The 20,351-nt window shown below is 40.0% G+C and overlaps 1 protein-coding gene across 1 annotated transcript in view; it reads left to right on the forward strand.

Annotated features, from left to right (window-relative positions):
• vwa8 (von Willebrand factor A domain containing 8) overlaps positions 1-20,351 on the forward strand; it is a 168,359-nt gene that overhangs the window by 126,107 nt on the left and 21,901 nt on the right. The window contains exons 38-41 of the mRNA XM_088352924.1: positions 186-294; positions 2,214-2,370; positions 13,135-13,243; positions 18,603-18,728. Coding sequence (XP_088209050.1) covers positions 186-294; positions 2,214-2,370; positions 13,135-13,243; positions 18,603-18,728 — 501 coding nt within the window. The remainder of the gene's footprint in view (positions 1-185; positions 295-2,213; positions 2,371-13,134; positions 13,244-18,602; positions 18,729-20,351) is intronic.

Here is a 20,351-nt window from a genome sequence, read left to right on the forward strand (position 1 = left end):
TCCGGCCCCCGACAGAATGTTTGTTCTATTGTTAAAAAGAGTTTGACACCCCCGCTTTAGGGAAAAAAAAAGATTTATGGTGGAGCACAAGCAACACCTGACTGCAGTAAAGAATAAATCGCTTCAATCGATTTTCAAAATTAAAGCTAGAATAATCCCTGCCCTTTTTTTTACATTTCTTTCAGATTACTATCCAGAGGGACAGCGGCTTGGATGTTTCATCCCCAAAGCATGGAAAAGTGGATGCGAACAATGCACCCCATGTAGGTGGAAACCAATGGGCAGGTGGCACAGGTGAATAGCAGAATAGTCGACGCCAGTGTTCCCTCTAAGCAGATTCTCAGCGCACAAGAAAATCTAGCCAGCGCACAAAAATCAGGGCTCGAAATTGCTAATTAAGAAGCTGATTAAGTCTAAGTTACAGTGCATGAAGGTCAAAATACACGGGTTCCCCCGACGTTGTGTTCTAAATGCGGTATTTGGAAGTCGAGTCGAAGTAGAACGAAGTTGAGTAAAGTTAGTAGAGTTGGTCGAGAACCGGCTTCTTCGGCTCGGCTCACTAAAAGGAACCGGCTCTTTCGGGTCCTAAACGGCTCTTCGGGTTGTTTTTGCTTCTTTAATCCCAACATGACCAAATATTATCTAAAATGATGCACAAAATGACTTAAAGGAAGGGGGGAATAGAACGAAAAAGAAAAAAATACCAAAATGAAAAAGTAGTGAAAAGCTGAGAAAAAAAGAAACAAAAGGAAGAGAAAAAAAGAAGGAAAAATGTAGGAAAAAGCCAGAAAAAAAAGAAAAGAAAGAAATGTAGGAAAAAAGTAAATAGAGAACCAAAAGAAAAAAGTAACAGCTTGGGAAAAATAAACACTACGAGAGTTTTTTTTTCCAATGATATCAAGTGAATCTTGTTGCCAACATTGTACTTCCACTCAAAAATGTGATTAAGTACAGTTGTGTATCGTGCAACCGACTCAATAAGCCCCCAAAAATGTTAGTTCCGTAAATTCCGGACTATAGAGCGCACCTGATTATAAGCCGCACCCACCGCATTTTAAGAGGAAAAACAATTTTGTACTTACACAAGCCGCACCTGTATATAAGCCGCATACGCCCACATTAAAACATGTAACACAATCACAAATTTAGCCCAAACCCGGCTTTGAGCCCCGCGATTGTCACTGAATATAAAGTATACAGTCCAATAACCACAGCCGGCAAAATGAAGGGAAAATGATACCGGTACTTAACGTTTGATGCAGACCTGCAGAGTCCGGGTACCCGTTGAAACTAATCCAAGGAAAAAAAGTTTTTATTTTCAAAGGGGTGGGAAAAATATATTTCCACTATTGTCCGCCGCGACAACAGGTCTCACTCACCTTTACCCCACTTCCCGTCAGCCCGCGTTTCCTTTTTTTTAATTTCGCAATACATATCAGAATAAGTGTCTCAAATAAATACATTACAAAAATATACAGGTGCAAATACATATTATACATGGTTACACATATTTACAAAGAAAGACGGTACACCCAGAGAGTTTTCAAAGCTTTAATTATAATATAACTTTCATCCCATACCGTGCCTGTGAAGGGTAGCAAAACGCTACTAGCAACACGCTCGCAACACAGTAAACGCGTCTGTTAAAAAAAAACATACTGTGCTTGTTCAAGCCACGGTAAAGTGTCCTTACAACTGACGTCATCTAAGATCTCTTCCCCAGTATGGGAAAGAGACTTTGTCATATAGACGTCGTCCCACGCTCCCTTATTCAAAAACACGCTAGCAACACGCTCGTAAAGTAAATTTTACGTGCAGTAACTCTGTTTCCTTCTTTATCGGACTGCTCGATTACGTTTAGCTTGAAAGCTACATCATGTGCCTTTCTTTTTGCAATTTGCGTGATGAGGATATGTCTACGCTAATTTAATTTGTGCACAAGCTAAGAAGTTGCAGTCTTCCTCTGCACATATATTCCACCGGTCTAAATCTTACCTTTTGTACTCGAGCGCCGCTGGCGGCCGTTAGAAAAATGACATAAATCGGCCGCATCACTGAATAAGCCGCAGGGTTGAACGTTTGGGAAAAAAGTAGCTGCTTATAGTCCGGAATTTACGGTAAAGGGAACATTGGTCGACGCTCACGCTTTCTTTATTTCTTAATACTTGAAGTGCATGAACACTGTTAGCCTGACGTCTCCTTTTTCCACTTAGGAGGCCGGGACACTGCGGGTCTGGGTGGCAAAGGGGGTCCATATCGCTTGGACGCGGGACACAAAGTGTTCCAGGTGTCCCAAGCGGAGAAGGACGCCGTCCCGGAGGAAGTCCGCCAAGCTGCGAGAGAAATGGGAGAAAAAGCTTTCAAAGACAGGTGAGTTGTCTTTATTCCAATGTTTGCTTCGCTAGGGATGCAAAATCATTCCCGGAAGAAAAATTGTCGGACATATAATGGCAAATAGCATCACAGTTCTTATACCGTGATTGTCTTTCTCATTTGTCCTCTGTGCCTCTGTCACTTTAAGAAACCCGGAGTTGACAAAAAACTCAATCCTGGATATCAGTCACCAGGGTTGGGTAGGGTTACTTTAACTGGATTACTTTCAATGACTTTTGGATGACTCCAATAGCGAATATGCTAATAAAAGACAAAAGAAACTAAATAGGAATCAAATGATGACTCACAACACGTGGTAAGCTTTCTCTCCTGGCTTTGATCTCTTTGATCTCCGGAAAAACTAACATCAAATGCGACAGAAACAAAATGAAAAGAAATCCAAACATCATTTTTGCCGTTCCATGTATTCCATTACTCCCCAAGCCTGCACAAAACGGAGTCATTTTATGTATATATATATATATATATATATATATATATATAGAGAGAGAGAGAGAGAGAGAGAGAGAGAGAGAGAGAGAGAGAGAGAGAGAGAGAGAGAGAGAGAGAGAGAGAGAGAGAGAGAGAGAGAGAGAGAGAGAGAGAGAGAGAGAGAGAGAGAGAGAGAGAGAGAGAGAGAGAACAAACAGAGATTAAAAGAGACATAGTGAGAGAGAGAGAGAGAGAGAAATCCAAAAAGGAATAGAAACAAAGACAGAAGGGGGAGAGAGAGAGAGAGAGTGAGAGACAGAGAGAGAGAGAGAACAAACAGAGATTAAAAGAGACATAGTGAGAGAGAGAAAAATCCAAAAAGGAATAGAAACAAAGACAGAAGGGGAGAGAGAGAGAGAGAGAGAACAAACAGAGATTAAAAGAGACATAGTGAGAGAGAGAGAGAAAAATCCAAAAAGGAATAGAAACAAAGACAGAAGGGGAGAAAGAGAGAAATGAAAAGCAAGAGAAAGAGAAGGAGAGAAAGAGAGAAAAGGAAGTAGGAATAGAGAGCAAAAGTAGGTAAAAAGACATAGAGAGAAGGCAACAAAGAGGAACAAAGAAAGAGAAAAAGAGAGACAGAGAGAGTGAGAGAGAGAGAGATAGAGTGAGAGAAAAAGGGCGGGAAATAGCGAGAAAGGAGAAGGAGAGAGCGAAGAAGGAGAGTGAGAGAAAGAGAGTGGGGAAACAGGGCAAGAAAGAGAGAGAAAAGAGAAAAAGGAAGAGAGTGAGAAAAGTAAGAGAGAGAGAGAAAGAGAGAGAGAGAGAACAGAGATTAAAAAAGAGACATAGTGAGAGAGAGAGAGAAAAATCCAAAAAGGAATAGAAACAAAGACAGAAGGGGAGAAAGAGAGAAATGGAAAGCAAGAGAAAGAGAAGGAGAGAAAGAGAGAAAAGGAAGAAGGAATAGAGAGCAAAAGTAGGTAAAAAGACATAGAGAGAAGGCAACAAAGAGGAACAAAGAAAGAGAAAAAGAGAGACAGAGAGAGTGAGAGAGAGAGAGATAGAGTGAGAGAAAAAGGGCGGGAAAGAGCGAGAAAGGAGAAAGAGAGAGCGAAGAAGGAGAGTGAGAGAAAGAGAGTGGGGAAACAGGGCGAGAAAGAGAGAGAAAAGAGAAAAAGAAAGAGAGTGAGAAAAGTAAGAGAGAGAGAGAGAGAGAGAGAGAAAGAGAGAGAGGGGGAAGAAAGAGCAAAATAAGGTAAAAAGACAGCGAGATAAAGAGCCAGAGGAACAAAGAAGGAGAGGAGACAGACAGAGTGAAAGTGAGTGAAAGAGAGTGAGAGAGAAAGGGAGGGAGAGATAGAGAGAGACAGAGAGAGAAAAATACAAGTACAGCGTTTGTGAGAGGCACCTGGCTTTGGCAACATCTAGTGGACATATTTCAACCTGCAGCTCGTTTTTCTCTCGCGCTTCTCTGAGCGTGGTCTCGCGTGCCAGATTCAATGCCTTTGCTGGCCCGCGGGCCGCCTGTTTGACACCCCTGCTTTAAGATGACATGGCGTTCGATTTTATCAACTATACCTGCTCCAAAAATGCGACTTATACTCCAGGTGCGACTTACATATGTTTTTTTTCCTTCTTAATTATGCATTTTTGGGCTGGGGTGACTTATACTGCAAAGTGACTTAGAAAATAAGGTACTTTCCTTCGCTTTTATGAAGTCAACTTTCCTCCTCGAGCTTTTGCTAACTCGTGTTTCATGAATGGGTATTCATGCATTCGGGTGAGAATTTTTAGCAGCCTAGACATAAAAGCCCTATCTGTTCCCAGTTTGGTTCCCTTTCCTCTCCATTACAGCATCTACCCCCGTCTTCTATTGCACCCCTTGTCTAAAACTCTTTGTGTTTTTCTCAGTTTTGACCGCCGTCCAATTTCTTCCCCATTCTTTTCCATCCTTCTGGAAAAATGCTCTCAGTGCATGCTTGAAGTCCTTTTTTCAATCATTCATCCATCTCGTCCTCTGTTTACCTGTTTTCGGGTTAAAGGATTTTATACGATTAAATACAAGTTGCATTTATCGAGCGCAATGAAGATTTGCACTGAGTGAGTAGTAGTTAGTTTATTCAACCAATAATTTTCACATAAAAATCATCGGAAATTGTCTCGTTGTCTCGGCTCAGTGGGAATTTAAAAATGTAACATTCAACATTCAGAATATAAAACGAAAAACAGAAATTACAATTTACAATTATTAAAGATTCGGACAGCTCTCGGGTAAAAACTGTTTGTAAACCTTTTAGTACCCTTGAATGACTTCAAGCGTCTACCGCTCCGTAATAGATGAAAATTACCATTACCGGGATGACTCTCATCCTTTCAAAACTCTATCATTAGACAGAATTGAACTTCGACAGATCTTTCTTTGATTCGACCAAACCAAACAATAATAGAATTTGCTAAAACACTTTCAAAAATCGCACGATAAAAATCGTCAGGTCACGCTTGAGCTTCGAATGCAAATGTTTTGTTTAGTTCTGTTGATAACAGGACGCAGAAGGCCAGACGCACAAGGACAGACATCCCCACGCTCTTCTCCGAGATGGTGGGGAAAAATGGTCTCATTGCATGCTGGAATAATTATTAATTTCCTTTTTTCAATCATTCATCGTCTTCTGTTTACCTGTTTTCAGGTTGAAGGATTTTATACGATTAAATACAAGTTACATTTATCGAGCGCAATGACGATTTGCACTGAGTGAGCTTCAGGTCACGCCGTTCCGAATGTTTTGTTTAGTTCTGTTGATAACAGGACGCAGAAGGCCAGACGCACAAGGACAGACATCCCCACGCTCTTCTCCGAGATGGTGGGGAAAAATGGTCTCAGTGCATGCTTGAATAATTATTCAAGTCCTTTTTCCAATCATTCATTCGCACAGTCGTCTATCTCGTCCTCTGTTTACCTGTTTTCAGGTTGAAGGATTTTATACAATTAAATACAAGTTACATTTATCGAGTGCAATGAAGATTTGCACTGAGTGAGCTGCAGGTCACGCCGTTCCGAATGCGAATGTTTTGTTTAGTTCTGTTGATAACAGGACTCCCACGCAGAAGGCCAGACGCACAAGGACAGACATCCCGACGCTCTTCTCAGAGATGGTGGGGCCACGTGGGGGCTTTTCTCTGGCCCGCCCATGGGAGAAGCCGACAGGCCAGCTTGGGAGAAAGGCGTGGGTAGAGGATAGAGAGCGAGAAGATCGAGGGAGAACGAGAGAAGATGCTCGACGATGACTCGAGCGATATGAATTCGGCTAATTCGATGGAGTTCACTTAGTTAAATACTTTAAGAAACTAAATCTGCCCCCGTGTGAAGAAAGAAACGGCACGCATTGTTAGGAGAATGAAGTTTGTGTTTGGTTAATGAGTCAGATAACTCATTCGAACAATTTGGTAAACGATACATTTTAATAGTTTAATTCCTAACAAGGTTAAACATCAACCCACTGCGATTCTACGATTTTGAACCGCCTGCAGTGGTTAGGGCACGCAAGCAATAACAGGCTTCGGTATGCTGAAATTTTCAAGCCTGTGCACAATCGCACCCAAGCAATTACAAGAGAGGCTGTCCCAAAATGCCTGCCAAGTCTCAACTGTCATCCCCCTTTCAAAATAGATTTGAACCTATCTCATGGGCCACATTCTCTCTGGGGTTGCAGGAGTAAATTAGAGAGAAATACCAAAAAAAGACAAAAAATAAGAATGAAAGAGAGAGAGAAAGAAAGAGAGAGAAAAATAAGAATGAAAGAGAGAGAGAAAGAAAGAGAGAGAGAGAGAACCCATTTGAATAAATGGTCGATGCCTTTTCATATGTCATCTGTATCCCGAGTGGTCTAGTGCAGTTTCTCAACTGATAATCTCCTGCTCTGTCTCTTCTTCCTGTTGGCACGTTTCAGAGGGACCACATCTTATTTTAGTCAGATTTTTTTGTGTGTGTTTCATTTCCTTTTTTTGCCCCGAGAAAGTGAGTGATAGGGAAGAGAAAAAGTGAAAAAAAAAAAGGATCAATTGCGAAAAAAGAAATTGGTGTATCAGTGTCTGCTATTTAAACACTGCTGGAGGGTACAGTAAATGGTTTAAAATCTTATAGTTCCAGTTTTTTACCAGTATATTACCGTATTTTCCGCACTATAAGGCGCACCGGGTTATAGGGCGCACCCCGAAAAAATAGTTTTGGTCCTATTTTTGACATACATAAGGCGCACCGGATTATAAGGTGCTACAATGGGAACGTGGACAAAACAGTCAGATGGTTCAGTCCAACTTCTTACCCCCTTAATATTCCCAAAGCTTGCAAAGATGCGGTGTCCGTACGATGTCACTCAAATGCATCCTTCCATCATTTGGAAGGTTAAAGTCTTGGGATTCAAGAAATGCCAACCATTCCTTAGTTTCTATTTTCTTTTTCGCTCGCAACTTTACTCTGCATATGACAATAAACACTTGGAATTGAGTTGAATTTCAAAATAGACACTCCATTCCATCCATTATCTGCACCGCTTATCACAGAAACATCGAGTTCAGTCTGAAACAAGATACAGGGAAAATATATAGCCGGAGTAGCTCACCGAAGTCGTTGTGTTCGTAATAATGTGCAGCCGTGGTCCTCTTATATCCGTGAGTTTAGTAAATCCAGGAGAATAAAATATTTGCAAATACAGAATAGTAAAAAAATGCTTTTTCTATGCCGTCAGCCACGTGCTATACAAATTCATCTTTTTCGGCCAATTGCAGGCTTTGTTTCGCTGTTCAAGCCAATGCCAGCCTGTAAATGATAAAAAGGATCCGCCCCTTGACCTCCGAATAACTTTAGCCAATAGCGATCGATTCAAATGATGATTGACACATTGGTTAGCCAATGAAACGCCGGTAAATAAATCCCAGCATACACCGCGGACTACTTGGCGTTCGGGGGAAAATCGAGTCGGCGGCTGCTTGCCTTAGTTGGGACTCAATATTGATCCCTATATAAGGCGCACTGTATTATAAGGCGCATGGTCAGCTTTTGAAAAAAATAAAGGCTTTTAGGTGCGCCTTATAGTGTGGAAAATACGGTAATTTTTATTAACAACATTATTAAATCATTTGGGATGTTTAGACACACACTTTATTAACATTGTTCTTACATGCTTATGAATAGAATGGAATAGAATAGAATATACCTTTATTGTCATTGTTACAAAATGGGTTAACATATTGTGGCAACGAAATTGGGCATGACACTCCAGTTTCACACATTCACAGTGAGGTAAAGAAGCCAAGAAGATAAAGGAACAGAGAAAAAGCTATATTTCATGTTTCGTGACAATATCTGTGTATTGTTTGTGATTGCAACATCTGTTGCAGCCTGGTCATCCTGGAAGGGGGATTACTTCATGGTTTCTTCATTTTCCTCATGTTGAGGTTTTTGAGTTTTTCCTTGCCCACATGTAAGGTTATAGATCAGGGGAAGGTGTAATAATAGTCTGTGGTTTGCAATAATCCGTGATCTTTGCAGCCATTTGAAATTCCTTGTGATTAAGGACGTCACAAATAAACATGAATAGATTTGACTGAGGTTTTGAGTTTTCCCTTCCCCTCATGTAGGTTTTAGATCAGGGAATGGTGGTATAATAGTCTGTTGTCAGCAATAATCTGTGCAGCCCTTTGAGACTCCTCGTGATGAAGGCCGTCACAAATAATGAGACATGACCTGACTAAGGTTTTGAGTTTTTCCTTGCCCTCATGTAGGTTTTAGATCAGGGGATGGTGTAATAATAGTCTCTAGTTTGCAATAGTCTGTGGTCTGTGCAGGTCTTTGAGACTCCTTGTGATTAAGGGCGTCACAAATAAACATGACTTAACTTGACTTGAGGTTTTTGAGTTTTTCCTTGCCCTGAAGTAGGTTTTAGATCAGGGGATGGTGTCATAATAGTCTGTAGTTTGCAATAGTCTGTGGTCTGTGCAGGTCTTTGAGACTCCTTGTGATTAAGGGCGTCACAAATAAACATGACTTAACTTGACTTGAGGTTTTTGAGTTTTTCCTTGCCCTGAAGTAGGTTTTAGATCAGGGGATGGTGTCATAATAGTCTGTAGTTTGCAATAGTCTGTGGTCTGTGCAGGTCTTTGAGACTCCTTGTGATTAAGGGCGTCACAAATAAACATGACTTAACTTGACTTGAGGTTTTTGAGTTTTTCCTTGCCCTGAAGTAGGTTTTAGATCAGGGGATGGTGTCATAATAGTCTGTAGCTTGCAATAGTCTATGGTCTGTGCAGCCCTTTCAGACTCCTTGTGATTAAGGGTGTCACAAATAAACATGACTAGACTTGATTGAGGTTTTGAGTTTTCCCTTGCCCTCATGGAGGTTTTAGATCAGGGGATGGTGTCATAATAATCTGTGGTCTGTGCAGCCCTTTGAGACTCCTTGTGATTAAAGGCCTCACAAATAAACTTGACTTAACATTGAGAGGTCATGTTTAATTTGCAGTAGCAGTAATTCCGCAGTTTTATTTTTGTAGCATTGGTGTAGTTTTACTGTATTTGTATTTTTGTAGTATTATTGCAGTATCTTTATTTATTTTAATTTCAAAATTATAGCAAAATAAAATTAGGTCCTTGTTTTCAGTTGTTGTACTTTCTTTCTATTGTCATAATAATTTTACAGTTTTCCCTCAAAGGGTGGGATTAAATAGCCTCATGCAGCCTGTAGTCTGCTCACCCCAAGAACTCGCAAAGTTGATGGAAACGATTGTTTTTAGTTTCAGGAACTCCACCTTACTCCATGGTTGTTGTTTCTAAGTGTCTACTTAAAGTAAAGCCATTCATTGATTTTTTTTTTTTCTTCTTCTCTGTGTTAAATTTAAGCTGTGGAATGTGAAGGAAATAGTCGCGGTAACGCTGAGGCATAAGGAGAATGTGTGGAGGAAGTCGCGGTGCCGAGTTCCTTTTTTTTTTGCGGGCTGGGTGGAATGTGGCCAGACAACAGACGAAGTAGTAAACAAGTGTCTTCGGAGCAGAATCCGGAGTTTTCATTGCTAAACATGAGCTCTGTTATTAACTGCAGACTGATTGCATTGCTAAGAGGGGTTTTCCTGTCCTTTTCGCTGCTCTGCGCCGCGCAGGTTTAAAGTCATATCTTGACTTTTATTTGAATTCGCAGTTCCCTTAACATCCATTGTAGCCTGGTCATCCCGAAAGGGGGATTATTTCAGGTGCTGTCCCTTCTTCAAGGTTTCTTCATTTAGCTCTTGTTGAGGTTTTTGAGTTTTTCCTTGCCCTCATGTGGGTTTTAGATCAGGGGATGGTCTAATAATAGTCTGCATTAATGCTCTGTGGTTTGCAATAACCTGTGCAGCCCTTTGAGACTCTTTGTGATTGAGGGCTATACAAATAAACATGACTTGAGGTTTTTGAGTTTTTCCTTGCCCTCATGTAGGTTTTAGATCAGGGGATGGTGGAATAATAGTCTGTCGTTTGCAATAGTCTGTGCAGCCATTTGAGACTCCTTGTTATTAAGGGTGTCACAAATACACATGGCTAGACTTGACTTGAGGTTTTTGAGTTTTTCCCTTGCCCTCATGTAGGTTTTAGATCAGGGGATAGAGTTATAATAGTCTGTAGTTCGCAATAGTCTGTAGTCTGTGCAGCCCTTTGAGACTCCTTGTAAGTAAGGACTATACAAATAAACAGGACTAGACTTTACTTGACTGAAGTTTTGATTTTTTCCTTTCCTTCATGTAGGATTTAGATCAGGGGATGTTTTCATAATAGTCTGTAGTTTGCAATAATCTGTGGTCTGTGCAGCCCTTTCAGAATCCTAGTCATTAATAGCTATACAAATAAACATGGCTTGACTTGATTTGGGGTTTTTGAGTTTTCCCTTGCCCTCATGTAGGTTTTAGATCAGCGGATGGTGTCATAATAGTCTGTAGTTTGCAATAATCTGTGGTCTGTGCAGTCCTTTGAAACTCTTTGAAATTAAGTGCCAAACAATTAAACATGGCTTGATATAGATTAACTTATATCTGTTCCCTTCTCAAGGTTTTTTCATTTTCCTCATGTTGAGGTTTTTGAGTTTTCCCTTGCCCTCATGACGGTTTTAGATCAGGGGATGTTTTCATAATAGTCTGTAGTTTGCAATAGTCCGTGGTCTCTGCAGCCCTTTGAGACTACTTGTGATTAAGTCCGATACAAATAAACATGACTTGACTTGACTTGAATCAAGTTGAAGTAGCTCACTCTCTATGGAACCGAAAAGCGTTCCCGATTGTTTCGGATACAATCTCAAAACCTCGAATCAAAAACCTGGATTTTAACTTCCCCTTAAGGCAAGGTTTTCGTCGTGTCGTAACGTCTTCTGTCGAGACTTGAGGCATTTCCTGGTGGCTTGTGGTTTGATTGTCTGGGCTGTGATTTTGTTTGTGTGTGTGTGTCAGTGTCGTTCACGCCAACCGTGCGCCGTTATTATGACTGTCGGCTTCCATGCGAAAAGCCGGATGAATGCACTCAAAGGCACCCGTACGCTGCATAGAAGGTGGCGTGCCGTGACCTGTACCTCTACTTAGTTACAGTATCGTCATACAGAATCTGTCAATCCTTGTGCTGTCGTAATCAGCTAGCCATCACGTTCTAAAGTAGGGCTAGTAGATTAGAGAGAAAGAAAAAGAGAGAGAAAGAAGTAAGAGAAAAGTAGAGAGAGTGGGACAAAAAAGAGAGAAAGGGAGCAAGAGAGATTGAGAGGAGAGAGAGAGAGAGAGAGAGAGAGAGAGAGAGAGAGAGAGAGAAACAAAAGAGATAAAAAGAGAAAGTGTGAGAGTGGCGGAAAGAAAGAAGTAAAAAGAAACAAATCCAAAGAAAAAGAAAAAGAAAGAGAGAAGGAGTGAAAAGGAAAAAAGTAAGAGGGAGCAAAATAAGGTAAAAATACACAAAGAGAGAAAGACAAAGAGGAAAAAAGAAAGAGAAAAAGTAACTGAGAGAGACAGAGAGTAAGAGAAAAAGGGAAGACAAGAGAGAAACAGAGCGAGATAGAAAGATAGAGAGAACGTGAGAAACAAAAGAGATAAAAAGAGTTGTAAAGAGAGAGAAAGAAAGAAATCCAAAGAAAAATAGAAAGAGAGAAGAGGAAAGCATGAGAGAGAGAGAGAGAGAGAGAGAAAGAGAGATCAGAAAACAGAAGAATAGCGAGAGAAAGAAAAAAAGAGAGAAAAGAACAAAATAAGAAGGAGCAAAAGAAGGTAAAAATACACAGAGAGAAACAGACAAAGAGGAACAAAGAAAGGGAACAAGTGACAGAGTGAGAGAGACAGAGAGTAAGAGAAAAAGGGAAGATGAGAGAGAAAAAGAGAGGGAGAGAGAATGTGAGAAACAAAAGAGATAAAAAGGGTGTTGTAAAGAGAGAGAAAGAAAGAAATACAAAGAAAAATAGAAAGAGAGAAGGAGAGAAAACAGAAGAATAGTGAGAGAAAGAAGGAAAAGAGAGAAAAGGAGGAAGGGAGAGGGAGCTAAAGAAGGTAAAAATACACAGAGAGAGAAAGAGACGAAGAGGAACGAAGAAAGAGAAAAACAGACAGAGAGAGTGTGCAAGGGAGAAAGAGAGAGAAAGAGAGAGAGAGAGAGAGAGAGAGAGAGAGAGAGAGAGAGAGAGAGAGAAATACAAGTACATCGTCTTTGTTAGGGGCACCTGGCTTTGTCAACATCAACTGGACATATTTCGACTTGCAGCTCGTTTTTCTCTTGCGCTCTCTCTTCCTTTTGTCGTTTTCTCTCGCTTTTCTCTCTTTCTCAATCCGTCTCTCTTGCTTCCCCCTTCTCTTTTTCTACCCCTGTCTTTTCTCTCCTTCCTTTCTCTCTTTGTGTTATTTTTGGGATTTCCTTCTTTCGCTTCTTCCCCCTCTTTCACTGTTTTCCTTCCTTTTTACCTCACTCGCTCTCTCTTTTTCACTCTCTTGTTCTCTCTTTTTCTCTTTCTTTGTTCCTCTTTGTCTTTTTCTCTCTCTGTGTCTTTTGACCTTCATTTGCTCTCTCTCTTCTTTTATTCCTTTTTTCTCTCTTTTCGGTCTTATTCTCTCTCTTTCTCTCTCTTTCTCCCTTTCTTTCTTCCTTGTCCCACCCTCTCTACTTTTCTCTGCCTCTCTCTCTCTCTTATTTCTTTCTTTTTCTCTCTCTTTGTTCCTTTTTTCTCTCTGTCTTTTTTTTCTTTCTTTCGCTTTCTCTTTTTTCCCCCTTTCTCTTGTTTAGGGTTTTTAGGCACGTTATAGTCCAGAAAATACGGTAAATTGTGTCCGGTCTCTCCTCAGGCTGAAGGAGATCGATATGAGCGAGTACGACGCCGCCACCTACGAGCGATTCTCCAGCGCTGTCAGGAGACAAGTCCAGTCCCTGCGTATTATCCTGGACACTTTGCAGGTTTGCTAGTTGGGTTTCAGTTTCCTGATGAACTAATGCTTCTCTCTAGGGGTCTTAGGAATTATTACTTAAACCAGGGGTTGGGAACCCTTTTTGACCCAAAGAGTCATAAAAGCACCAAAATTTTGATTTATGAGGGAGCCATAAACTGCCAAACCCGGTCTCCAGACTAAAGCTACCTACTTCGGCACCTGTTGTGTCACTCTGCGAAGTTGGCTGATTTGATAAAATTGATAAAATAATGATAATATCTGGCATTATTTTCCCTCGTGAATATAATACCACTTAAAATTTGTCTTTTTTGTCCTAAATCATGGTTACGAAACAAGGTGCAAGCAAAGTTCTATGAAAAAAATGTCACAAAATATTGCAAACGAGGATACCAACATATTAATCTTCGGGACAAACGGCGCTGGGCAAGAAGTAGAATGAGTGTGCGCAAGAGCTCCGCCCACTCCTGCCGTTTAGCCAATCAAATTGCTTTAGGGCGAAGTTGGCTGATTTGATAAAGTTTATAAAATCATTAAAATATCTGGCATTACTATTTTGTAAATGTCGTCCCTCGTGAATATAATACCACTTAAAATTTGTCTTTTTTGTCCTAAATCATGGTTTCAAAACAAGGTGCAAGCAAAGTTCTATGAAAAAAATGTCACAAAATATTGCAAACGAGGATACCAACATATTAATCTTCGGGACAAACGGCGCTGGGCAAGAAGTAGAATGAGTGTGCGCCAGAGCTCCGCCCACTCCTGCCATTTAGCCAATCTAATTGCTTTAGGGCGAAGTTGGCTGATTTGATAAAGTTTATAAAATAATGATAACATCTGGCATTATTTTGTAGATTTCGTCCCTCGTGAATATAATACCACTTAAAATTCATCATGTTTGTCCTAAATAATGGTTTCAAAACAAGGTGCAAGCAAAGTTCTATGAAAAAAATGTCACAAAATATTGCAAACGAGGATACCAACATATTAATCTTCGGGACAAACGGCGCTGGGCAAGAAGTAGAATGAGTGTGTGCCAGAGCTCCGCCCACTCCTGCCATTTAGCCAATCAAATTGCTTTAGGGCGAAGTTGGCTGATTTGATAAAGTTTATAAAATCATTAAAATATCTGGCATTACTATTTTGTAAATTTCGTCCCTCGTGAATATAATACCACTTAAAATTCGTTATTTTTGTCCTAAATCATGGTTTCAAAACAAGGTGCAAGCAAAGGTCTATTAAAAAAATGTCACAAAATATTGCAAACGAGGATACCAACATATTAACCTTTAAGGCAAACGGTGCTGGGCAAGAAGTAGAATGAGTGTGCGCCAGAGCTCCGCCCACTCCTGCCATTTAGCCAATCAAATTGCTTTAGGGCGAAGTTGGCTGATTTGATAAAGTTTATAAAATCATGATAATATCTGGCATTACTATTTTTTAGATTTCATCCCCTGTGAATATAAAACCTCTTAAAATTCGTCATGTTTGTCCTAAATCATGGTTTCAAAACAAGGTGCAAGCAAAGTTCTATTAAAAAAATGTCACAAAATATTGCAAACGAGGATACCAACATATTAATCTTCGAGACAAACGGCGCTGGGCAAGAAGTAGAATGAGTGTGCGCCAGAGCTCCGCCCACTCCTGCCATTTAGCCAATCAAATTGCTTTAGGGCGAAATTGGCTGATTTGATAAAGTTTATAAAATCATTAAAATATCTGGCATTACTATTTTGTAAATCTCGTCCCTCGTGAATATAATACCACTTAAAAATTGTCATTTTTGTCCTAAATATTGGTTTCAAAACAAGGTGCAAGCAAAGTTCTATTAAAAAAATGTCACAAAATATTGCAAACGAGGATACCAACATATTAATCTTCGGGACAAACGGCGCTGGGCAAGAAGTAGAATGAGTGTGCGCCAGAGCTCCACCCATTTCTGCCGTTTAGCCAATCAAATTGGTTTAGGGCGAAATTGGCTGATTTGATAAAGTTTATAAAATCATTAAAATATCTGGCATTACTATTTTGTAAATCTTGTCCCTCGTGAATATAATACCACTTAAAAATTGTCATTTTTGTCCTAAATATTGGTTTCAAAACAAGGTGCAAGCAAAGTTCTATTAAAAAAATGTCACAAAATATTGCAAACGACGATACCAATACATTAACCTTCGGGGCAAACGGCGCTGGGCAAGAAGTGGAATGAGTGTGTGCCAGAGCTCTGCCCATTCCTGCTGTTTACCCAATCAAATTGCTTCAGGTGCTTTTGCAAGACCTTCCGGCTTTACATTATAACGTGTCTCAACAATAACATAGATTGTTTCATAAGTTTCCATATAAAGGATTATTTTTCAAGCGTCGTATCCCTAGTGGTCAGGTGGATAGGACTCAGCGATTTTACCCACCGTAATTCGGGTTCGACTCCCGTTGCATTAAATTGTATGCAATTGTGAACAACCCTCAGTGTTTCTCATAGAATTTTGTGAGGCCCTGATGGGATGACAGTATAGGGAGGGGTGTCAAACTCATTTTAGCTGGGGGGGGCATGTCATAGAAAAAGCACACTTGCAGGGGCCAGACTAGTTAATTAAAGAAAGAAAGAGAGGAAGAAGGAAAGAAGGAAGACGGAGAGAAACAAAGAAAGAAAGCAGAGAGAAAGAAAGAAAACAGAGAGAAAGAAAGAAGACAAAGAGAAAGCTAGAAAGAAAGAAAGAAAGAAGACAAAAAGTGAGAGAGAAAGAAATAAATAAAGTAAGACAAAGAGAAAAAAGAAAGAAAGAAAACAGAGAGAACAAATGAAAGAAGGCAGAGAAATATAGAAAGAAAGAAGAAGAAAGAAATAGGACAAAGAGAAAGCTAGACAGAAAGAAAGAATACAAAGAGAGAGAGAGAGAAAGAGAGAGAGAGAGAGAGAGAAAGAAAGACAAAGAGAGAGAAATAAATAATGACAAAGAGAGAAAGAAAGAAAGAAAGAAAAAGAGAGAGAAAGTCAAAGAGAGAGAAAGAAAGAATGGCAAAGAGGGAGAAAGAAAGAAAGAAGACAGACAGAAAGATAGAAAGAAAAAAGAACACAACGGGAGAGAAAGAAAGAAAGACAAAGAGAGAGAAAGACAGAAAGACAAATAGAAATGAAGAAAGAAAGGAAAAAGCAAGAGGGATAAAAAGGGAGAGAGATAGACAGAAGGGAGAGAACAAAGGGGAGAAAGACAGAAGGAAACAGAGAAAGAAAAAGATGAAGATCAAAGAGGAAGAGAGAAATAAAAAGAGAATGAAAGAGAGAGACAGAAAGAAAGAAAGAAAGAAAGAAAGAAAGGGCAATGGAGAAAAAATATAGAGAGAAAAAGAAAGAAAATGAGAGAGAGAGAAAGAGAGAGAGAGAGAGAGAGAGAGAGAGACAAAGAGAGAGAAATAAATAATGACAAAGAGAGAGGAAGAAGGAAAGAAAAAGAGAGAGAAAGTCAAAGAGAAAGAAAGAATGGCAAAGAGGGAGAAAGAAAGAAAGAAAGAAAGAAGACAGACAGAAAGAAAAAAGTACACAACGAGAGAGAAAGAAAGAAAGACAAAGAGAGAGAAAGACAGAAAGACAAATAGAAATAAAGAAAGAAAGGAAAAAGCAAGAGGGATGAAAAGGGAGAGAGATAGACAGAAGAGAGAGAACAAAAGGGAAAAAGAGAGAAGGAAACAGAGAAAGAAAAAGATGAAGATCAAAGAGGAAATAAAAAGAGAATGAAAGAGAGAGACAGAAAGAAAGAAAGAGAGGGCAATGGAGAAAAAATATCGAGAGAAAAAGAAAGAAAATGAGAGAGAGAGAGCGAGGGGATAACAAAGCACAAAATGACGTTTGTGATCTTTTTTAAATGAGATATCTTAAATCTAGGTTTATTAACTTCGAAGATAGATAGATATTTAAGAACATTATCATATATTTTTAATAATAAAAGTCTATGAGACCCTTATGAGACTATTTTTTTACCGTCGATCCAAAAAAGAAGAACAGTCACTTTTTAATAATAAGCTAGTATACCACAGACATGTGTCACATAAGAATGATGACAGAGAGCTCTATTATTCCCCCGTCCAGGTGTGAGGAGATAACGGATTTATCACACTCGACGAGTGATACGCAATGAGATAATCTGAAAAAGCTTCCCAGCAATGCATTGTGGGCATGAAAGAAAGCCCCCTCGTTTTAACAGAAGCACTGAGAGAGGGCGAGGCCTAAAAAAAAAAGATGTCAGGCTCCCTCTGTGAGCTTAGTGGAGATGCAGAGTGCACTGGTTGTGCGGTTATTTCGCTTTCTTCCTATCTCTCTCTCCCCTCTCTTTTGTATCCCTCACTCAATCTCTTTTAATCTCTCTTGTTCTTCTGTTTTTCTGTCGTTATTTCTCTTTCCCTTTCCCTCTCCTTTTTCTTTTTTTCTCTCTTTCTCTTTCTTTAATTCTCTCACTATCTTTCTCCCTGTGTCTTTCTGTCGATTCTGTTGTTCTTTCTTTCTCTTTCTCTCTGTCTCTGTGTTTCGCTCTCTGTGCCTTTATCTTGTTGCTCTTTTTTTTTCCCTCTTTCTCTTTTTTTCTTTTTTTCTCTTGTTATTTTTCCTTTTGTTCCTTTTTTCCTCTCTTTCTCATTCTCTTTCTTTTTTAATCTCTCATTGTCTTTCTCTCTTTCTCAATGTCTTTCTTTATCTCTCTTTCTTTTTCTTTCTATCTCTAAAGGAAACAGACCGAGAGAGAGAAAAAGAGAGACACTCTCGATCTGTTTCTCTCTTCCTCTCTTTTTTTTCTGTCTTTCTCTCTCGGTGTGTTTACCTCTCCATTTTCCTCTTTCTCTGACTTTATTTTTTTATTTTTCTATCTCCCTCTTTTCTCTATTCATTTCTATCTGTGTGTATCTCTCTCTTTCTCGCTTTCACTTTGCCTTTCTTTCTTTTTTTCTTTCTTTCTCTTTGTCTTCTTGCTTTATTCCTATGTTACTCTCTCTATTCTTCCTATGTTTTTTATGTATTCTATCTTTCTTCTTTCTCTTTTTTTCTCCCGATTTTTGTCTCTCTCTTGCTTTCTCTATTCCTCTGTCTGTTTTTTCTCTGTCTCTTTCTCTCTCTCACCTTCTTTCTCGTTTACCTTTCTCTCTCTTCCTCTTTCTCTTTTCCTCTCTCTCTCTTTCTTTCTCTCCATGTCTCTCTCTCTCTTTCTCTCTCTCTCTCTCTTTCTCTTATTTTTTTGGGGTATTTCTCTCTAATCTACTCCTCCAACCCCAAAGAGAATGTTGCTTTCTACCATGTGGCCCATGGGCTAAAAGGAGTTTGAAATCCCTGCCCTTAAGGTGTTTCTAACTGGATAAATCCAACTGTTATTGTGTGTGTGTTTCAGGCTAAAGCCAAGGAACGGCAGTGGCTGAAAAACCAATCCCTGGGAGAACTGGACGATGCCAAAATCATCGACGGTCTCACCGGCGAAAGGGCCGTCTATAAACGCAGGGGAGAACTGGACCCAGAGGTTAGAACGGGATTTTCTTCAGGGGCCGCTCCGCACCTTCTAATGCACACACTCTCGGCCCCTCTGTGGTGAGGGTTGAGGGGTAGGGTTAGGGGTTAGGGGCTAGGGGTTAGGCTTAAGGGTTAAGGGTTAGGGTTAAGGGTTAAGAGTTAGGGTTAATGATTAAGGGTTGGGGGTTAGGGCTTAGTAATTAGGCTTACGGGTTAATGGTTAAGGGTTAGGGTTAAGGGTTAAGAGTTAGGGTTAATGGTTAAGGGTTAGGGTTGGGGGTTAAGGGTTAATGGTTAAGGGTTAAGGGTTAAGAGTTAGGGTAAATGGTTAAGGGTTGGGGGTTAGGGTTAATGGTTAAGGGTTAGGGCTAATGGTTAAGGGTTAGGGTTGGGGGTTAAGGGTTAGGGTTGGGGGTTAAGGGTTAAGGGTTAAGGGTTAAGAGTTAGGGTAAATGGTTAAGGGTTGGGGGTTAGGGTTAAGGGTTAATGGTTAAGGGTTAGGGCTAATGGTTAAGGGTTAGGGTTGGGGGTTAAGGGTTAGGGTTGGGGGTTAAGGGTTAATGGTTAAGGGTTAAGGGTTAAGGGTTAAGGGTTAAGAGTTAGGGTTAATGGTTAAGGGTTAGGGTTGGGGGTTAAGGGTTAGGGTTGGGGGTTAGGGTTAAGGGTTAAGGGTTAAGAGTTAGGGTAAATGGTTAAGGGTTGGGGGTTAGGGTTAAGGGTTAATGGTTAGGGTTAAGGGTTAATGGTTAAGGGTTAAGGGTTAATGGATAAGGGTTAAGAGTTTGGGTTAATGGTTAAGGGTTAGGATTGGTGGTTAGGGTTAAGGGTTAGGGGTTCGGCTTAAGGGGATTTAATGGTTAGGGTTAATGGTTAAGGGTTAAGTTTTAGGGTTAATGGTTAAGGATAAGGGGTTAGGGTTAAGGGTTAATGGTTAGGGGTTAGGGTTTACGGTTAATGGTTAGGGGTTAGGGTTTATGGTTAATGGTTAAGGGTTGAGGGTTAAGGGTTAAGTGATACAGTTAATGGGTTGGGCGTAAGGGTTAGGGGTTAAGAGTTAGGGTTAAGAGTTAGGGTTAAGGGTTAGTGGTATACGTGAGATGATTATTATACTCTCGCTTTCTCACATTGAGAGATCATTTCTGCGTTCACTACAATTTTGCCCTGTTTGTACTTCGGTCTTATTCAGTGTTAATGTTTTATGAATAACTGTGTTTCCATTCCTGTTTTTCCCCGGACACGCTAACCACTCCACTGCTGTGCTGCTGAACATGACCTGACTCTTTTTACACTGTGCAGTCTTCTTTAATTACAATTGACTTCATTTCCCTAAGATTTTTCAATTGTTGATTCGTTACAGTTTTCAGTGCAATACCCCGTTTGGGTATATTTTTTATGTCAGATGTATCTACTTCATATTAGAGGTGAACACTTGGTATATTTCTATTTCTAACTTTTATCCTAGCGTGTGACGTCATCCACTCCGCTGTTGCCAAACTACAACACAGCACCCCGAGGCCATCCTGTTAATTTGTTAATAATCAACACAAGGATACTGCAGAGAGTGTGAATTTTCCTACGGGGATGAATAAAGTATCTATCTATCTATCTAGACATCTACCTAGACATCTAGACA

This window comes from Urocampus carinirostris, chromosome 14 (assembly GCF_059441175.1).
Source record: "Urocampus carinirostris isolate Australia breed hairy pipefish chromosome 14, RoL_Ucar_1.0, whole genome shotgun sequence".
NCBI classification, from domain to species: domain Eukaryota; kingdom Metazoa; phylum Chordata; class Actinopteri; order Syngnathiformes; family Syngnathidae; genus Urocampus; species Urocampus carinirostris.